This window comes from Dasypus novemcinctus, chromosome 13, assembly GCF_030445035.2.
Source record: "Dasypus novemcinctus isolate mDasNov1 chromosome 13, mDasNov1.1.hap2, whole genome shotgun sequence".
In the NCBI taxonomy this organism is placed as follows: domain Eukaryota; kingdom Metazoa; phylum Chordata; class Mammalia; order Cingulata; family Dasypodidae; genus Dasypus; species Dasypus novemcinctus.
In genome coordinates this window covers 31414507-31435781 of record NC_080685.1, presented here as the reverse complement: position 1 = coordinate 31435781, position 21275 = coordinate 31414507, and the positions used below count along the sequence as shown (strand labels likewise).

The following is a 21275-nucleotide window of genomic DNA, read 5'->3' as shown; positions in this document are numbered from 1 at the left end:
GTTTAAAATGGGCATAGAAGCCTGCTTAGAAGGCTGTGAACTTGTGGTTGAAACCAGTTTGGGGTTTCAGGCCAAGTCATCGCAGCTGCCCCTTTGGGGAAATCTGCTTTTCCTGCTGTTACGCAGGAATCCCGGTAAACTTGATTTCAATCCTGGGTTTTCCTCACTTCCTCTTTGTTTCCTCGTTACATTTGACTCAGTTACCAATTAGTTTTTCAGGAGCAGCAAATAGCACTGAGGTAGTTAACTTTTTAAAATTTTAGAGTCCCCCTGTGTGTCCCTTAGCATCACATCTTATCTCGTGGGAATTGTGTGTATGCGTCAGATGCCACTCAGGGGGCTAGGATAAATGGTGAGTCCCTGGACTAGGTTTGACGACCTGGAAGAGAAGTTCCGCCCCAGAGATGGCGGCGCCCGGCGCGAGCGTCAGGCGGTGGCCCCGCCCCTCGCGTCGGGCGTCGGGCGCGGATGGCGCCATCTTACTCGGCCGTGGGAGGGGTCACAGGTCAGTGCCGGCAGCTCGCAGCGAGAGACGGAAAGTGAAGTGGGCGAGACGGAAAGTGAAGTGGGCGATCGGACCGGGCTGTGGCCTTCTCCGGACGGGTACGAACAGCGGGGGTCAGGTCGTAAAGCTGAGGAGAGTGGGAGTGCAGAGCGGTGAGGGAACAACTGGAGGGGCGGGCGGGGAAGGAGCGTCCAAGAAGAATGGGTAGGGGGCGGAACTTAGGGGTACTGCGGGCGGGCGTCTGGAGAGGGCCCGTGTGGCCTTAGGGACAAGTCCTGTTTTTTGGTTTCCAAACCTCAGTTTTGTCACTCGGCCTCTTTCCTATTGTGCCAATGCCCTAGTTTGAAAGAAAGTCTGAGTTTCTTTGTCTCTTGATTTTTTTTTTTCCTGGAAAAACAAGCGATTCGGGAAACCTGCGATGTGTCCTAGGACTGAATTGCCCTGGACGGAGGGTGAGGTTGTGGGGTTTCTTAGGGCCGCCAAAATAGGACACCATAGGGCACAGGAGTGATAGGCCAAAGTGAGGTGTGGCTCTAGAGCTGCACGTCGTGTGGTCTCCATCAAGGTTTAAGTCTTTTTCTCCTTCCTAGGTGGTGGCTTTTCCTCTGGGCACATTTCCCCAAGAGGAAAATGGATTCGGGAACTCGCCCAGTTGGTAGCGGTTGTAGCAGCCCTGCAGGGCTCTCACGGGAGTACAAACTAGTGATGCTGGGTGCTGGTGGTGTAGGGAAAAGTGGTAGGTGGCATTTTTCTTCCATTTGACAGAAAATAAGGACGAAAAGTACTTGAAATAAATTACCTCTACCCAAAGCAAATGGAATAGTGGCTATCGTGCAATGTGCATACTTAAAATTCTTTCTGTAGTCATCAGTATGGATTTGACTAACTTTCATTTCTTGTTTTGAAGCCATGACCATGCAGTTCATCAGCCATCGATTCCCAGAAGATCATGACCCCACCATAGGTAAATTAGATTATCACTTAGGTTTCCAGATCAACCCCATAAAAGTGTTCTGGTGATTGCTAATTTTAAAGTTTTTAACTATTTATACTTTGAGCCTTTTCTCTGGTGTGTCAGATTTATTAAGCTATTGTAGCATATGATATTTGGTATCATAGCAACCACATATTCATGGTTGGTATATTGTATTGCCAGATTAAAGGAAAAGCCACTTAACAGAACCCTTTTCTTGCTGTCACTTCTGGAAGGGTCTAACTTGAGACTATGTAACTCTGAGTCAGCTGGTTTGAACTTCCACAAAAGGAAGCAGAAAAACAAGTAGAACCAGCCTGCTGAACTCTTACAACCCAGATATGCAGTGACTGGACTTCTTCCTTTTGTTGCTGTTCATATACTTCCTTTTATCCGAGGTTCATTATATAATAATGCCTTCTCCGTATCTTTTATTAGCCCTTTACTCTCCATTGTTGGTAAAACCCTATTAGAGGGGGAAAAATTTTGCTTTGTTTTGCTTCTATTTTTATTGCTATTCTTTACAAAGACTAAGACTTAACCATCACTGTCATTCCTGAACCATAAGGAATCAGATTTGGTTCAAGGACTCATGTCCTAGTATAAAAGAAAAACTGGAGGAGAGGGGTGCACAGACGATCTACCATAACTATTAGTATTTCAGCATATGATACTCTTTGCCATGATCCCAAACTCTAGGAAGGATTTCCATTGCATCAGGCCTCTGCTACTCTATTTTCCATCAAACCATGGAGTATTCTGTGGTAACCAGCTGTGGATGTGGTCATTTTATACAGTAGATGCTTTAAGTGGACTGGGAAAAATAGAAACAGTTCTTGGTTTTTGGGGGGCACAATATCAAATTTAGAACATTTTTGATATTTGAACTATTATGGGAGTTCTAAGAATAAAATAAATTTAGAGCTTAGGGTAATTTTTTAAAGATTTATTTATTCCCCCTCCCCCCTCCCCCCTCCCCGCCCCCACCTACCCCTGTTGTTTGCTTTCTGTGTCCATTTGCTGTGTGTTCTTCTGTGACCACTTCTATCCTTACCAGCGGCACCGGGAATCTGTGTTTCTTTTTGTTGCGTCATCTTGTTGTGTTAGTTCTCTGTGTGTGCGTCGCCATTCTTGGGCAGGCTGCACTCTTTCGCCCTGGGCAGCTCTCCTTATGGGGCGCACTCCTTGGCATGTGGGGCTCCCCGACACGGGGGACACCCCTGCGTGGCAGGGCACTCCTTGCGCACATCAGCACTGCGCATGGGCTAGCTCCACATGGGTCAAGGAGGCCCCAGGGTTTGAACCGCAGACCTCCCATGTGGTAGTCGGACACCCTATCCATTGGGCCAAGTCCACTTCCCTAGGGTAATTCTTGAAAATTCCAAATGTGACTTTTCTTTCTTTAAAGTAACTGATACATAAGTATTAAAGTTTATGTATGTGTACATATATTTATATTTATGTATATATAAGCTTATATATATAATTAAAATTATAAAATGTTATAAAATTATACCTCACTACCTATGATATGCTCTAGTATTTTCTATTTTATTTAAGGGCTTTTTTTGTTTGTTTTTAAGGTACTGGGGCTGGGGATTGAACCCTGGACCTCATATGTGGGAAGCTAGTGCTCAGCCACTGTGCCACCTTGGCTCTCAGTTTTATGTTTGTTTGTTTTAATGCTGGTCTCAATTCACTAAATTGATTTCACAGCTCATTATTCTTTTTGGTATCATGACCTGTAGTTTGAGAAACACTGAGTTAGTGGATTCTTCATCTTTAAGGAAGTCAGAAGCAGGTAATCGAGAAAAATTGTTAAAAAGACACACATCATATTTTGAGTGATGCAAGTTTTATGTGGGTTTTTTCTCTTTTTTACTTTTCTGTGTTTTCCAACTTAACTATAATAATATTACATACATAAACTTGCTTTCATAAAGGAGAAATTATGATAAATTGGCTTGTTCATAAAAATACTTGTTTTGTTTTTTTTCTTTCCTATATTATTGAAATGAGGAGGCAGAATAGCATATGGTTAAGCACATAATAAGGTCAAGCAGCCCTGGTTTTAATCCTGGCTCTACTACTAATTAATTGTGCCATTTAGGGAAGACATTTAATGTTTGAGAGTTTAATTTTCTTTATCTATAATATGGAAATAATAATACCTACCTCACTGGATTATCATGACTGTTTAGAATCTTTTTTTAGCTTAGAATTGTAGGTGAAGTTTTATAAACTAAAGTTGTGTGTGAACTACTTTATCACCAATGTGAGATAACCTTAGCGAAGACCCAATTTATTTACCTTGTGGATTTAGCATGCTTCCTTAGAAAAGTTGGGCACTTAAAGAACTTGGGTAAAATCTAGCTTTCAACAAGAGGAGTTTTAAAATAAGGTATTTATTCTTGTGTTTATGGGTTTATAATACATTTTTCTTCCCACCTGTAGAAGATGCTTATAAAATCCGGATCCGTATTGATGATGAACCTGCCAATTTGGACATTTTGGATACAGCTGGACAGGTATTAAATCTCAGAAAGCTATAAGTAAAGCTTTTTCATTCTGGTCAAGGGGAGGGGAACGCTTATGCAGAGAAGATCACTAGTTCATCTCTTTAATTTTTCATGCAATCTGACTCAGGATAGCAGGTAATCAATATACCTCTTCTTTAATCTGAAATAAATAACAAATGTGATGTAATTCTAGGTGGCATCAGTGCATTAATGACCCTTGTTTCCTTGTAGGCAGAGTTTACAGCCATGCGCGATCAGTATATGAGGGCAGGAGAAGGGTTTATCATCTGTTATTCTATCACGGATCGTCGAAGTTTCCATGAAGTTCGGGAATTCAAACAGCTTATTTATCGAGTTCGACGTACTGATGATACACCTGTGGTTCTTGTGGGAAACAAGTCTGACCTAAAACAGCTAAGACAGGTGAGAATAGAAAAGAAAATGCTGTCTATAATGTAGGATTAGTCATTTTTGTTTCTCTTCATTTATAGATTTCTTTGCCTTAAACTAAAAATTCAGAATTATTTTCTCCCTAAACTTGAAAATATCCCTATATCGACCAAGTTGCTTTTATTTAATTTAATTTATTTTTTTTTAAGATTTATTTTTTTTATTTATTTCTCTCCCCTTTCCTGTCCTCCCCCACCCCCCAGTTGTCTGCTCTCTGTGTCCATTCACTGTGTTTTCTTCTGTGTCCACTTATATTCTTGTCAGCGGCACCAGGAATCTGTCTCTTTTTGTTGCGTCACCTTGCTGTGTCAGCTCTCCGCGTGTGTAGCGCCACTCCTGGGCAGGCTGCACTTTTTTTGCGCTGGGCGGCTCTCCTTATGGGATGCACTCCTTGTGCGTGGGGCTTCCCTATGTGGGAGACACCCCTGCGTAGCACAGCACTCCCTGTGTGCATCAGCACTGTGCGTGGGCCAGCTGATGATATAGGGCAGGAGGCCCTGGATTTGAACCCTGGACCTCGCATGTGGTAGGCGGACACTCTATCCGTTGAGCCAGATCTGCTCCCCAGTTGCTTTTATTTTAGATAAATCTGGATCATAGGAATCCATTTACAGATCAGAAGCTGTAGTATTGTTGCCAGATGACAAATGGAACACTATTAAGTGAAGGATCATGGAATGTTCATAGGACCTCAGAAATAAATATGTTTGTGTTGCAACAGGAGAAAATTAAGTCAAATTTCCTGATGGTGAGAATTTTGAGTACTGAAAGGAGAACTTGTGGAGACTTTAAAAATAAGTGATATCTTTCAAGGTAGCAGTGATGTTTTAAATTTTGCTCTTTGCTGTAATTGCGAAGGTATAGTGAAATGGGCACAGTTATGACCACTAATGGAAGCAATGAATGATAGAGAGTTTTTGGAAGTAGTTTGACAGTAGTTAAATCCATGGTGCTTCCCAGTTAATCCCTGTTTGAACAATCTGTTCAGAGATTTATATATAAAATGGCCATTCCCAGACTATTTGTGGTAGTAAAAAGTTAGAAACAGTCTTAAATGTCCAAAAATAGAACTTCTGGTATATCCATGATTGGATATGTCCATTTGGGGTTCCTAGTAGATTAAGTATACATCTCCTTGCCTTGTGTGTGTTTTTGTTGTTTTTTGGGTTTTTGGGGGGTTGTTTTCTTAAAATGAAAAGTATGAGGAAGGTTGATTTTCTATTCAATATCTGTAAGTATTCCCCTAAAAACTTATATTTAAAATAAACTAGATAAAGAATCATATAATTTGAAGGCAGAAGAAATTTTCGGCGTCATCTAATCCAGTCTCCCAAACTTTACAAAAATCACTGTACTCTGCTTGAATACGTCTATAGAATTTAGGAGCTCTTCTGTTAAGGTAGCCCATTTACTTTTTGGGTTGCTTGCATTTCTTTTCCATTGTTTCCTATGTAAATTTTTCTTATGTTCATGTTTTTAAAGGTTACCAAAGAAGAAGGATTGGCTTTGGCCCGAGAATTCAGCTGTCCCTTTTTTGAGACCTCTGCTGCATACCGCTATTACATTGATGATGTGTTCCATGCCCTTGTGCGGGAGATACGTAGGAAAGAAAAGGAGGCAGTACTAGCTATGGAGAAAAAATCTAAACCCAAAAGGAGTGTGTGGAAGAGGCTAAAATCACCATTCCGGAAGAAGAAAGATTCAGTAACTTGAAGGGAAGATTTGAAATAGTATCTGTGAACTGCAGTGCTTAATCAAAGCAGTCCAGTAACCTGCATTAGTGAGCATGGTGCTTGCTCTTTGTCCTGTTATGACCGTTATTTTAAAAGTAACTGATGAGGAGGACATGCCTACTAGGAGTTTTCAACAATGTGGTATTTTAAAGTATTGTCTCTTAGTTAATTCTGACTTATTAACCCAGTGAAGCACTGTCTACTTTTAAATTATCACTTTAGAATTTGACCTCCCAATGTTTTGAGTACAATTGCTGATATTAATTGATAATGTAAATTGTTTATACTCAGAGGAATGTGTATACCATGTGTGTTTGACAAAGCTCACAAGAGGAATTTTTGCTGTGCAATCCACATTATCTTTCAACTTCAGTTTCCTGAGACTATCCCTGAAAAAGACCCAGTCTTTGCCATTTATACTGTGCTTCCTCAAGACAGAACAGAAATCATACAGGGGAACTTGCTGAAGTGCAAATAACTAAGAAGTTGACTCCTTTGCAGATTATAACGTGATGAGATTTGGGGAAATCAGGCCATATGTTTGTAGGGACTTGACTAGAAAAAGAGAGGATGGGAACAGTATTCCCAATACAAGCCTGGCTTTTCTAAGAACTTAGTGCACATTTGAACCAAAACCACTGTAAAGGATGAGAACAAACAGAAGCATATAAAATGCAATGAAGTTTTGAAGTTAGTTTACTTTTCCTTTCATAATTTTGCCTATCTTTAGCTTCAAAGGTACACACGTGGGAACCATTACTGATTCCCAGTCTCTTGTTGGGGCAGCCATTTCCTTACACACACACCCCCCATATACACAACAGTGCATTTACATTAATTGCTTCAATTTCTTTCCCTTAACTTTACTGTGTTTTCGAGAAGAGCTAGGCCTGACAAAATGTTTTTTTAGGCTCTCTCTCTCAGGCTGACTGCATTTTCTATTCAGAAGAGACATCAGGAGCTTGAGTAAAATTGTGTATGTGCCTCCTTGGCATCTATAGCCACTAAAACCAATGCTTTAAGAAAGCTTGTGGTATTTCTGTTTAATGGGTCGGTCTTTAAGCTTTAGTACACACATAGGCTGAGTTTCCCATCTGAAAATTTCTTTACAAGGACTTTGGCAAGTTCACCTCAGGTTTGTCTGAGCCTTTACAAAAGCTAGCCTAAGAGAATCCCACTTTGCTACCTATGCGTAGTGAGAAGAAACAGCTTTAAATACTGGTGATGAATTCTCTGTTTTGGAATCAGGATTATTTTGCTGTCTGAATGGTATGTGAGGAGATTAAATGCAAAAGCTCTAAGAGTAATGTTACCATGTATTGAACATTAAATGTCACTGAAGCAGTGTTTGTCTCCACCATAAAAAGAGAACTTTGTGTAGCACCTCTTTAAAAGTGCTGAGCTGGGAAGTGGGTGTAGTTCAGTGGTTTGAGTACCTCTTTCCCATGTACGAGGTCCCTGGTTCAATCCTTGGTACCTCCTTTGGAAAAAAAAAAAAAACCACATAGCTCAACTTATTATTTTGACCTTTCATTAGAGGCAGAAGGAAAACAGGGTTGTTGTGTTTTTCATTATAACTAATGATATTTGTTCCGGATATAAAGGAAAATGAATGTTGTAATTTTTTTTTTTTAGCTCTTAGTGGTGGTCCTTTTTAAAACTCCTGGAAAGGTTGATGCTACCAAATAAATCATGCTTTATTAAAGATACTGAAGCCATCCAAAAGTTGAAAGACTCAGAATTTGAGTCTCTGGAGGACAAAAATCATACAGGAACCTTAGCACTTTGGAGAAGCATGAAGGTAGACAAGAAATATAATTCTATTATAATAGTATTTCAACCACATTTAAACTAGTTTAGAGCCTTTTAAGTTTAACACCTTAGCTTCTCAGTACTGATAACCCAGGGAATTGTTACTAGCATCAAGCAAGAAACTTAACAGCTATAAAATTGAAGATAACCAAGGCAGCAGAAAACATGGCCAGAAAGAAATATCGTTAGGACAGGAAGGAATTTGTACTGTATATAAGAAAAATAACAGTTGGTGTTTCTAAGACTATCACTGTCATATACTTGATACTTAGATTTAATTAGTCCATTAGTTTTGAGAATCCTTACATGGTGCTTAGGTTGTTTGGAGAGTATAATATGTGTAAGTCATATCTCTTCTTTGTGATCAGACAGTGTAGGTAATTTTATAAACCCTAAATAATCAGCTTTATCCTAATTTGAGGGCATTAAAGTCAATTATTGCATGGAACTTTGAAGAGAGAAATTCAGGGACAACTCAGAAGGCACTGGAAATGTTTATGTCCATACCAGATCAGTAAGGTACAAGATTTAGAGGCTTAAACATTAGCTGTTTAGAATTCACAAATGGATATATGTTTTAATTTGGTGATATAGTAGCAAAAAATTGATCTATTGTGATGTTTGGGAGAAGGAGGTTTCACTTATGCACTTGTATATGAAGACAATTTATGACACAATATAAAACTTTGGAACAACTTGTTGAGCTTTTCCTTTACTTAACCAGGAGTCGATAAAAATGTTTGGAATCATTGCAAAAGAGCCAATTTAAGGGAAAACAATACCATGAAACTTTATATTCCAGTAAATATTGGTTCAAAAAAATGTGAGTGCCTACTTTGTACAGAATACCTGTATCAGGTGGTAGGGTGAATGCCAAAGAAGGCCCCTTCATTCAAAGAGATGACCTCTTGGTAGGGGTTGGGGGTGGGAGGGACAAGGAAAATATATTGAAAAAGAGCGTATGCCACTTGAGAGAGTTAAATTTTTTAAAGTATGTACACTAAATGTGAGTGTGAGGAGTAATTTTTTTGATTCATGTGTGAACGGTCATTGCTTATCTCCACCACTCTAAATGGAAATCAGTGTTGGTAGAGAGAACTTAGTTTGGCCATTAAAGGAATGTACTTTTATGTCCTGATTACTTGACATTCATTGAATGGATCAGTAACTGTCAGTGTCATCTGCTATTGAAACGGGTAATGGAGGAGTGGCATTCCATATTCTAGTGTGACCTCTGTTAGGATAGGCAGCTGAATTACAAAGTATTAGCCTCATTTGTGAACTGGGTATTGTTCTAAGAGCTTTAAGGAATTCAAAGGAATATAAAATATGATTCCTATACTGGAAATAAGATACAATTGCAAATGCACAACAACGAGAAATCATTCTTAAAGTGGTAGATGATGTGCTTCAAACTGGAAATGTCATAGGAATTCAGAGAAGAAAGAATTAGTATGGCCTGTAGCATATCAGAGGGGCCAACTAATGGAAGGGCTGATGGATGTGGAAGGAGATTGAGGAGCAATTGAATTTAATCTGAATGGAATAATAAACAGGTTAGGTTAAAGAGATGTGACTTCAGATGAATTGTATGGTATGTGAATATATCTCAATAAAAATAGCTTTTAAAATACTGGAAAAAAAGGGGGATGTGACCTCTGAAGTTTCTCCTTCCTAGTATTTATTGCTTTTTGTTTTAAAAACAAATGTCTTGGGAAGCGGACTTGGCCCAATGGATAGGACGTCCGCCTACCACATGGGAGGTCCGCGGTTCAAACCCCAGGCCTCCTTGACCTGTGTGGAGCTGGCCCACGCGCAAGGAGTATACCCTGTAAGGAGAGCCGCCCAGCACAAAAGAAAGTGCAGCCTGCCCAAGAATGGCGCCGCATACAGGGAGAGCTGACACAGCAAGATGATGCAACAAAAAAGAAACACAAATTCCTGGTGTCGCTGATAAGGATAGAAGCCTCCATGGAAGAATGTGCAGCTAAAGGAGACAGAGTAGACAGCTTGTGGGGGGGGGGGAGAAATAAATAAAAATAAATCTTTAAAAACAAAATGTCTTGAATAAATTTAGAAAATCCCTGATGTAAAAGATGATTCAACACTGAAAATGTTGGATTTGCTTAGCTTCAAATTAAGATTTATATTCACATGGTTCCTAAGTTTCATTAGCTTAACTGGAACTGAAACATAGGTGGTATATAATAATCTTATAGGGACATAGTTGGAAATCCTAGTTCTCTCTTTTTTAAAGATTTATTTATCCCCCCCCCCACCTCCACCCCAGGTTGTTTGCTCTCTCTGTCTATTTGCTGTGAGTTCTGTGTCCACATTCCATCCTTATCAGCGGTACCGGGAATCTCTTTTTTTGTTGCATCATCTTGTGTCAGCTCTCCATGTGTGCGGCGCCATTCTTGGGCAAGTTGCACTTTGTTTCGCACTGGGCGGCTCTCCTTAGGGATGCACTCCTTGCGCGTGGGGCTCCCCTACGCGGGGGACACCCCTGCGTGGCACGGCACTCCTTGCACGCATCAGCACTGTGCATGGGCCAGCTCCACACGGGTCAAGGAGGCCCTGGGTTTTTTTTTTTTTTTTTTTTTTTAAGATTTATTTATTTATTTCTCTCCCCCCCACCCCCACCCCGGTTGAATGTTCTCTGTGTCTATTTGCTGCGTCTTGTTTCTTTGTCCGCTTCTGTTGTTGTCAGTGAGGCCCTGGGTTTGAACAGCGGACCTCCCATGCGGTAGGTGGACACCCTATCCTTTGGGCCAAGTCCGCTTCCCATAGTTCTCTTGATTCAATAGATTATTCACCCCTATTCTCAATTTCTCTGTAAGTGTTCTTACTGCATAAATTAATTTTCTTTCTCCCTTCTTGCCCCACTAATTGCTGTGAAATTATTTCCATAATACCTGTTCTTAGATGTAGCATGAATTAGAATAAATAAGAAGATAGGAACTGTATTTATATTTACTCAGAAGTTTTAACTTTTTTTTTTTTTATGAAAGGCAAGATGGGACTGTTGCTGTTCTTTGATTTATTGGCCGTATTGCAGTGGTGTGCTATTCACTTATTTGGCTAGACTGTTCCCATCTCCATGAAGAGCTGCCTTAGCTTTTGTCTGCAGAAAGGATAGTCTAGGATTATACTGGTAGGCAGAATTAAACCATAAAGGATACTTGAAATTATAAGATGGAGAGGAAGAAAACTAGCTTGGAACAACAACAACAAAAACGTATATATAGGACAATTCCAGGGCAGGGTTTGAGAGTGGGAAAATCAACATTATTGCATGGTACATGGAAATGGGCATCAAGAAGCAAACTCACAGTTAGGGGATAAGAGATCGATAAGGTGGGGCTAATTTGGTAGTAAGCCTTGAAAAGAGTCTGAAATATGTATAGTTCTCCACTGGTTATTCTGGATCAGAGAGAGCTAGGGAGATTTTGCTTTGTTTTGTTTTCTCATTTTCTCAGCTTAACCTCTGGAAATTTTGCTGTGATAGATCTCTGATAGAACATAAGAATCTATATTAAAACAAAAATCAAAAACCTCACCAGGTGATTCTGATGGCAGCCATTCCAAAATTAGGAATCACTGAACTGGATGGTGTTGAAGTGTCTTGGGAGATAATTGGAGGACTGTGTAAAGCAGTGACGAGGTTGTAGCAAAGGTGTGAAATTTTTAACCGCTATATACAGAGAAGCTTAGGGAAGGGGAGCAGTTGGGAGTGAACTAAAAGAAAGATGATATAATAGTTGACAAGTAGAGAAATAAGGGATTTGGCTCTAGGGACAGGCAAGAAGCATAAATTTGTGAAGAAAACACTGGGTGAAACATAGGACTGTTAGGTCTTAGAATGTTTGGGGTATTCTGAAATTTCCAATCAACTTTTAAACATGAGTTGGCTTTGTGACAGAGATGCTGAAACATTCTAACTTTGGCTAATGCTTGGTTTTGGTTTGTTTGTTTAGTCCTCCATGAGCAGCTTTTGGTTCGGTGCCTACCCTCCTCAGCACACATGATCATATCATTAAGCCATCCAGTTTTTTGAACAAAAGCTGCTGGGGTGGGGACATGTCTCATTTCCTGCCCTACCCAGAGCTAGTTATTGCTAGAGTTTATTTACAGTTTTCTCTTAGCCAGAAGAATGTCTTTAGCTCCTGAAACATCCCCACCTGATGCTTCCCCTACTTTCCTTTGCAGAGGAGTATGTAGGGTAAAGTAGCTGAGGCAGAGAAACTGAGGGTTTATTAGGAAGGTGAGTGCCATCCAACATAAAATCTTCCCTCCTGGGAGCAGATGTAGCTCAGTGGTTAAGTGCCTGCTTCCCATGTACAAGGTCCTGGGTTCAATCCCCAATAACTCCTTAAAAAAAAACTTCCCTGCTGTCCCCGCATTCAGCCTGCACATGAATTTAAATCAGAAGTACCTTGCACAGTCCCACCTGAAACGTTCTAGCTACTCTTACTTTCATATTCTTAGGACTCCATAAGAGAATATATGGGTCTGGTTGAAGCTAACACACCCTGTCACTACCACCACCAAAACCAAAAACTAGACCAAACTGCTTTTGATTTTTTTGTTTGTTTGTTTGATTTTAAAGATTTATTTATTTATTTCTCTTCCCTTCTCCTCCCACCCCGGTTGTCTGTTCTCTGTGTCTATTTGCTGCGTCTTTTTTGTTCGCTTCTGTTGTTGTCAGCGGCACAGGAATCTGTTTCTTTTTGTTGCGTCATCTTGTTGTGTCAGCTCTCTGTGTGCGGCACCATTCCTGGGCAGGCTGCACTTTCTTTCGCGTTGGGCGGCTCTCCTTACGGGGCGCACTCCTTGCGCGTGGAGCTCCCCTATGAGGGGGACACCCCTGCGTGGCAGGGCACTCCTTGCGTGCATCAGCACTGCGCATAGGCCGGCTCCACACGGGTCAAGGAGGCCTGGGGTTTGAACCGCAGACCTCCCATGTGGTAGATGGATGTCCTAACCACGGAGCTAAGTCCGCCGCCCAAACTGGTTTTGAAACACTGCTTTAGGATAAGTAGAAAAAAGAGGCAAAGCTTTTTCATGTTTGCCTTAGGTTTGCTACCCAGACAATATTTTGTTCCCTGCTTACCTGCCTCCCTGCCCACCTTGATTCAACAAACCTTTATTGAATGCCTTCTGTTTGCCAGGTTGTGCTGGGTGTTGGGAATCCAACAGTGAATAAAAACAAGCACAAATTTGTCGGAGTCTCAGTTCTGTTGTGTGGACACCTCTTAATTCTAAAGTGCAAAATCATATGTGAGATTTGGATCAAGTAGTGGTGGTGAGAAGGGGTAAGGCATAAATAGGAATTTCACCTGCTCAGTGTACAATAATTAAATGTTAACTTGGAAAATGACTTGAGAAGTGGCTGATTTAGTGTGAGTGAATGTAACTCATGAAAATGTCCAGTTTCATACTATTGCAGGTGGCCTTCTAAAACATTCTCGTGAACATTGAAGATCATGAGCACATTCTAATTTCCATTAGTTTCCATTAGGCTCTGTTTGCGTCTTCTCTCACACTAGAGACAAACCACCACAGTGTGAATCCTGGCTCCATCTGGGTGAACTTGGAGTAAGTTATTTAACCTCTCTGGACTTTGTTTTTTTTCATTTGTTAAATGACTGTTTAGTAGATATACAACAGGGCTGTTGTAAGTATTAAATGAGTATTATATGTATAAAGTGCTTTAAATAGTGCCCAGCATTGGTAAACATTCAATTGTTAGCTATTTTTACTATTACTATTAAAAAGAAAATGAGTGTCTCTCTATGACTTGGTCAGAGTTTTCCAATTAGATTGAGGTTTAATATAACATTTTTTTTTAAAGATTTATTTATTTAATCCCCTCCCCCCCCACCGGTTGTCTGTTCTCTGTGTCTATTTGCTGCGTCTTGTTTCTTTGTCCGCTTCTGTTGTCGTCAGCGGCACGGGAAGTGTGGGCGGCGCCATTCCTGGGCAGGCTGCACTTTCTTTCGCGCTGGGCGGCTCTCCTTACGGGGCGCACTTCTTGCGCGTGGGGCTCCCCTACGCAGGGGACACCCCTGCGTGGCAGGGCACTCCTTGTGCACATCAGCACTGCGCATGGGCCAGCTCCACACGGGTCAAGGAGGCCCAGGGTTTGAACCGCGGACCTCCCATGTGGTAGACGGATGCCCTAACCACTGGGCCAAGTCCGTTTCCCTAATATAACATTTGAGGTGAATTATCAGCTCCTCAGACTTGAACACAAGAGCAGTTACTGAGTTCCCAAGCTTTTATCCAGATTTTTCTGTTAAATCTAATTCTGGGTCTGTTGAGCTTTAAGACCTGCTGTAGGAGTTTGTTCCTGAAGGCCTGACAGAGTCTGAGCATTTCTTAGAGGTGTTTAGAAGGTAGTGTTTGACCTAGAACTGTATTAGCAATAGGGATGCTCTCTGGTTTACTAAAAATTATACTGACTGAGGATAGATATTAAATTTAAAAAAAGAATATTTTCTCAGCTTTCTGAAAAATGTCCTGTGGAAAACTTGTATGTTGCTCTTGAATTATTTAAAGAGGACTGCAAGCACAAGTCCTGTTTGTCTTTTCAGACTACAAGTTACAGGGAGGCAGACTTGGCCCAGTGGTTAGGGCGTCCGTTCCTCCATAAATTCCTCCATAAATATCATATAACTTTTAGGATTAACTAATATGGAATATAAAAGTGAGCCCACAGGAAGGACCTCTGTCCTCGATATTAGTGACCTTTTGCATAAGTCAATTCTGAAGCCTGTCCCACCTTTGGACTTCCGGTTGGTTGAATCAATAAATTTTCTAAATATTTAAGCCAATTTGAATTGGGTTTCCTGCCACCTGTATAGCCCAAAGTATCTTAACTGATGTTCCACCATTGTTGTTAAATGATCGTGTTGTTACTTTTTAAAACTATTACCTACGAAAACGTAATATACAAAATTATAAATATGCCATGACTGCAATCATAAGATAATTAAAACAAATTGGGGAAAGTGGATTTGGCTCAACTGATAGAGCATCTGCCTACCATATGAGAGGTCCAGGGTTCAAGCCCAGGGCCTCCTGACCCATGTGCTGAGCTGACCCATGCACAGCGCCAGTGCACGCAAGGAGTGCCATGACACGCAGGGATGTCCCCATGTAGGCATGCCCCACATGCAAGGACTGCGCCCTGCAAGGAGAGCTGCCCATGTGAAAAAAGCACCTAGGAACGGCACCGCACACATGGAGAGCTGAAACAGCAAGATGATGCAACAAAAGAGACACAGATTCCCAGTGCTGCTGACAAGGATGCAAGCGGACACAGAAGAAAACACAGTGGACACAGAGAGCAGACAATGGGGGTTGGGGTGGAGGGGAAAGAAATAAATAAAAAATGAACCTTAAAAAAAAACACAACAAATTGGGGGAAGTGGATGTGGCTCAAGCAGTTGAGTGCCTGCCTACTACATGGGAGGTCCTGACTTCAGTTCCTGGTGCCTCCTAAAGAAGATGAGAAAAAACAAAACCAAATCAAAAAAGAAGATGAGCAAGACAGCAAGCTGAGGTGACAGCTGGCACTGCAAACTGATGCGATGAAGAAACACAACAAAGAAACACAATGAGAGACAACAAGCAGGGAACAGAGGTGGCTCAAGAGATTGAATGCCTCCCTTCCACATGGGGGGTCCTGGGTTCAGCACCCGTTGCCCCCTAAAAAAAGATGAGCACACAACGAAAAGACACAGAGAGCAGACAGCAAGCACAAAAGGAGACAAACAAATTGGAAAGGAGATGTGCCAAAATTAGCAATGTTACTTGCCTCTATGTGGATTTTTTTTCCTGTTTCTATGAACTTGTACTTAGTTTACATATTTTCTACAGTGATACTGGGTAATGTATCAGGGAAAAAAAGCACATGAAATGACTGGAAGACAGATGGTTGCTAAGATTATAGACTCTTGATTGATTCGATATTTTTTAAAATCTTTTCTATTTTCCAGTTTTCTTATGATATATTAATTTTAAAATTTAAGGAAACGGACTTGGCCCAGTGGTTAGGGCGTCCGTCTACCACATGGGAGGTCCACGGTTCAAACCCCGGGCCTCCTTGACCGGTGTGGAGCTGGCCCATGCGCAGTGCTGATGCGCGCAAGGTGTGCTGTGCCAAGCAGGGGTGTCCCCACGTAGGGGAGCCCCACGCACAAGGAGTGCACGTAAGGAGAGCTGCCCAGCGTGAAAGAAAGTGCAGCCTGCCCAGGAATGGTGCCGCCCACACTTCCCGTGCCGCTGACGACAACAGAAGCGGACAAAGAAACAAGACGCAGCAAATAGACACAGAGAACAGACAACAGGGGGAGGGGGGGATTAAATAAATAAATAAATCTTTTTTTTTTTTAAATTTAAAATGTTTAATTTACCACACAGAAAGAAAAAGGATTATTAGAGAATACTATGAACAATTGTAACTCCAACAACTTAGATAACCTAGATGAAATGGATGAATTCCTAGAAACACACAAATTACCTAAACTGACTCAGGAAAAAGAGAAGACCTCAGTAGATAATAATAAGTAAAGAGACTGAATCAGTAATCAAAAACCTCCCAACAAAGAAAAGTCCAGGACCACATGGCTTCACTGGTGAACTCTGCCAAACATTCAAGGAAGAATTAACACTGATCCTCAAATTCTTCCAAACAATTGAGGTTGGAACATTTCTAACCCATTCTATGAGGCCAGTATCACCCTAATAACAAAGCCCGATAAAGATATAAGAAGCAAACCAAAGAAAACAAAATTTTTAAAAATTGAAAAAAAAAAAAGAAAAAAGAAATAAACCAATATTCCTTATGGAAATAGATGCAAAAATCCATAACAAAATACTAGCATACTGAAGCCAACAGTATATTGGGAGGATTGTACATTACGACTATGGTGGCTTAGTTACCTACATATGAAAAAACAAAATCTTAATCCTTGCCTGTGAATGTGAACCCATTGTAAACAGGACCTTTTGATGAGGTTACACCAGTTAAGGTATGGCCCAATTTCTATCAGGATGGGTCTTAATCATATTACTAAAGGTCTTTTAGGGAAGGCCACAGAGAGAGAGAAAGCCACAGGGAGCAGTCAGAAGCTGGAAGTCAAAAGAACTTAGAAGAGAAAGGAGAAGTCAGGAGAGGCCTCCATGTGCATTGTCATGTGACAGAAAAACAAGGACCAAGGATCACCAGCATCCAGCTCCAGCATGCTACAGTCTTCTGGGAGAAAGCATCACCTTAATGATGCCTCAATTTTGGACTTTTCCTAGCCTCAAAACCATGGGCCAAGAATTTTAAAAAGTAAAAAACAAAACAAAACAAAAACCCTGTGAGCCAATAAATCCTTGTTGTGTAAGCCAACCCACTGCATGGTATTTGTTTTAGCAGTCAGGAAACTAAAACAATGACCAATTAGATTTATCCAAAGAATGCAAGGGTAGTTCAACAAAAGAAGATCTACTTATGTAATACACCACATTAATAGAATGAAAGGAAAAAAGATAATCTCAATTGATGCAGAAAAGGCATTTGATAAAGCCCATCACTCCTTTTTGATAAAAACATTCAGGAAACTAGGAATAAAAAGAAACTTCCTCAACATGGTAAAGGGCATATATGAAAAACCCACTGTTAACATCGTACTCAATGGTAAAAGACTGAAAATTTTCCTCCTAAGATCAGGAACAAGACAAAGATTCCCACTTCCATCATTGCTATTCAACTTCATACTGGAAATTCTAGCCAGAGCAATTAGGCAAGAAAAGGAAATAAAAGGTATCCAAATTGGAAAGGAAGAAGTAAAACTTTCCCTATTTACAGATGACATGAACCTATACGTAGAAAATCCTGAAGAATCTCCAAGTAAGCCCCTACAACTAATAAATGAATCCAGCAAAATAGTGGAGTACAAGATCAACATGCAAAAAAACCAGTGTTTTTTATATATCAGCAGTGAAAATCTGACATAGAAATCAATAAAATAATTTCATTTATAATAGCAAGTAAAAGAACTAAATATCTAGGAATAAATTTACCCAAGGAAATAAAGTACTTGTACATGGAAAACTATTAAATATTGCTGAAGAAAGAAGACCTAAATAAATGGAAACACATTCCATGTTCATGGATTGGAAAACTAAATATTGTTAAGGTGTCAATACCACTCAAAGCAATTTACAGATTCAATGCAATCCCAAACAAAATCTCAACAGCCTTCTTCACAGAAATGGAAAAGCCATTTGATTCCATCAAATCATATAGAAGGGCAAGGGACCCCAAATTGCCAAAACCATCTTGAAAAAGACAAAGTTGGAGGACTCACACTTCCCAATTTTAAATATTATTATAAAGCTACAGTGTTCAAACAGTTGTGATACTGGCACAAGGACAAAGATATGGACAAATGGAGTAGGATTGAGAGTTCACAAATAAACCCACACATCTATGACCACATGATTTTTGACAAGTGTGCCAAGTCCATTCGATGGGGAAAGAATAGTCTCTTTAAATGATTTTGGAAATACTGTATATTCACATGCAAAAGAATGAAAGTGGACTCTATACCATATGCAAAAACTAACACAAAATGGATCAAAGACCTAAATATAAGATTTTTTTAAAAAGATTATTTATTTCTTCTCCCCCCTCCCTCCATTGTCTGCTCTGTGTCCATTCACTGTGTGTTCTTCTGTGTCTGCTTGTATTCTCATTAGGTGGCTCGGAAACTGATCTGGGACCTTTTGGAGTGGGAGAGAAGTGATCATTCTCTTGCGCCACCTCAGCTCCTTGGCCTCTTGCGTCTTTTATTATCTCTCCTCTATGTCTCTTTTTGTTGTGTCATCTTGCTGCACCAGCACTCGCATGGGCCAGCACTCCTTTGCAGGGCAGCACTCCTGCACAGGGCAGCACTCCGCGTGGGCCAGCTCACCACACAGGCCAGCTTGCCTTCAGCAGGAGGCCCTGGGTATTGAACCCTGGACCTCCTATATAGTAGATGGGGGCCCAATTGCTTTAGCCATATCCACTTCCCTACATATAAGATTAAAACTGCAAAACTTGGGAAGTGGATGTGGCTCAAGCAGTTGGGTGCCCGCCTACTGCACGGGAGGTCCTGGGTTTGGTTCCCGGTGCCTTCTAAAGAAGATGAGCAAGACAGGGAGCTGACACAATGGGTTGGCACAGCAAGCTGATGCAAGAAAATGATACAATGAAATCACTCAATGAGGAGACAACAAGAAAACACAATGAGAGACACAATGAGCAGGGAGTAGAGGTAGCTCAAGCGATTGGGCACTTCCCTCCCACATGGGAGGCCCCGGGTTTGGTTCCTGGTGCCTCCTAAAAAGAAGATGAGCAGACACAGAGAGCACGTAATGAACAGACTCAGAGCAGACAGTGAGTGCAAACAAGGAGGGGAGGAAGGAGAAATAAATGAAAAATAAATCTTAAAAAAAAAAACTGGAAAACTCCTAGAAAAAAACACAGGGGACTATCTTCAGGACCTTGTAAAAGGCAATGAATTCTTAGACTTTACAGTATATGTAGGAGGAGCAAAAGAAAAAAATAAATGGGATTTCACCAAAATTTAAAACATTTGTACATCAAAGGACATTATCAAGAAAGTGAAAAGACAAGCTACAGAATGGGAGAAAATATATTTGGACACTGTATATCTGATATCCAGAATATATAAATATATAAAGAAATCCACAACAACAAAAAGGCATACAACCCAATTTAAAAATGGGTAAAGGACTTGAATAGACATTTCTCGAAAGAAGATATATTAACGGCCAATAAGTACATGAAAAGTCGCTCAACATCATTAGCCATGAGTGAAATGCAAATTAAAACCACAATGAGATACCACTTCACCCACTAGAATGGCTGCTATTATAAAAACACAAGTGTTGGTGAGGATGCTTAGAAATAGCAACTCTTGTGAACTGCTGGTGGGAATGTAAAGTGGTGCTGCTCCGTGGAAAACAGTTTCGCAGTTCCTCAGATGGTTAAGTATAGAATTACCATTTGACCCAGGAATCCTACTTCTGTGGATATATTCAAAAGGATTGAAAGCAGGGACTCGGATATCCGCACACCAATCTTCATAGCGGCATTATTCACAATAGCCAAAAGGTGGGAGCAGCCCAAGAGTCCATCAACTGATGAACAAACAAAATGTGGTATATCCATACAATGAAATATTATTCACCTATAAAAAGAAATGACGTTCTGATACATGAGACAATATGGATGAACCTTGAAGCATCATGTTAAGGGAAATAAGACACAAAAGGACAAATATTGTATGGTCTCACTTATATGAAATAACTAGAAAATGCAAATTCATAGAGATAGAAAGTGGATTACAGGGTAGCAGGGGCAGGACGGGAGTGAATGAGGCATTAATGAGTACAAAGTTTCGTTTGGAATGATGGGAGCGTTTTGGGGGTGGATGGCGGTGATGGTACCACAACATTGTGAATGTAATTAGCACCACTGAACTGCATACTTGAAAGTGGTTAAAATGGGAAATATGTTGTATATATGTTTTCATAATAAAAAAAAAATTTTAACGTTTTTATTTCTTTCACCGAAACTTAAAAAGAGCAGGGAATGTTTCTCCTACTCCTTTCTCTCTTCCTCTTGTGTTCACAGGGAGGGTAATTTACATAGAAGACGAAAGGTGTAAAGTGATCATTTTGTACTTTAAGGCATGCAGAGAAATCCATAAAAAGCAGTTGCAATGATCATATCACCCCAACATAGGACCTCGGAGTGTAGCAGTGACCCGTGCTCCTTGTCCTTTAGAGCATTCTTAGTTTGTAATTACACGTTCATTAGTGTGATTATTTGACTATTGCTTGTTTTCTGCCTACTCCACAAGAATAGGACTCTTGCCTATCAATGAACTGTATCCCCAGTGCCTGGCATATGGTAGATACTCAGTAAATAAATATTTCTTGAATAATAAGTGAATGAATGAGAGAACAGACTTGGCCAGCCTTGGCATAGTTGTTTTTTTCTGTTTGTTTGTTTTTTAGAAATATTAGACATTTCCAATTAAAGGGACAGATTATTTCTCAGTACTAGAAACCATCTTTTCTCCCTCTGGTGGTTATGGTGTTATTTCTGAAATGACATTTCAAGGGTAAAACCCACTAGAACAAGGACACTTGAACTTAGCTTGCTGACAGCAGCAAATCAAGTCACCTACCAAAATAAGATTGTCTATGACAGG

General features: G+C 40.5%; 1 protein-coding gene across 1 annotated transcript; it reads left to right on the top strand.

Moving 5' to 3' along the window:
* The first annotated feature begins 290 nt into the window (after positions 1 to 290).
* On the top strand, positions 291 to 8687 carry RIT1 (Ras like without CAAX 1). The gene is made up of 6 exons (XM_004448602.5): positions 291 to 603; positions 1096 to 1241; positions 1413 to 1469; positions 3933 to 4006; positions 4229 to 4420; positions 5930 to 8687. The coding sequence occupies exons 1-6, from the start codon at positions 350 to 352 to the stop codon at positions 6158 to 6160; spliced, it is 954 nt and encodes a 317-aa protein (XP_004448659.2). The 5' UTR covers positions 291 to 349; the 3' UTR covers positions 6161 to 8687.
* The last annotated feature ends 12588 nt before the right edge of the window (positions 8688 to 21275 follow it).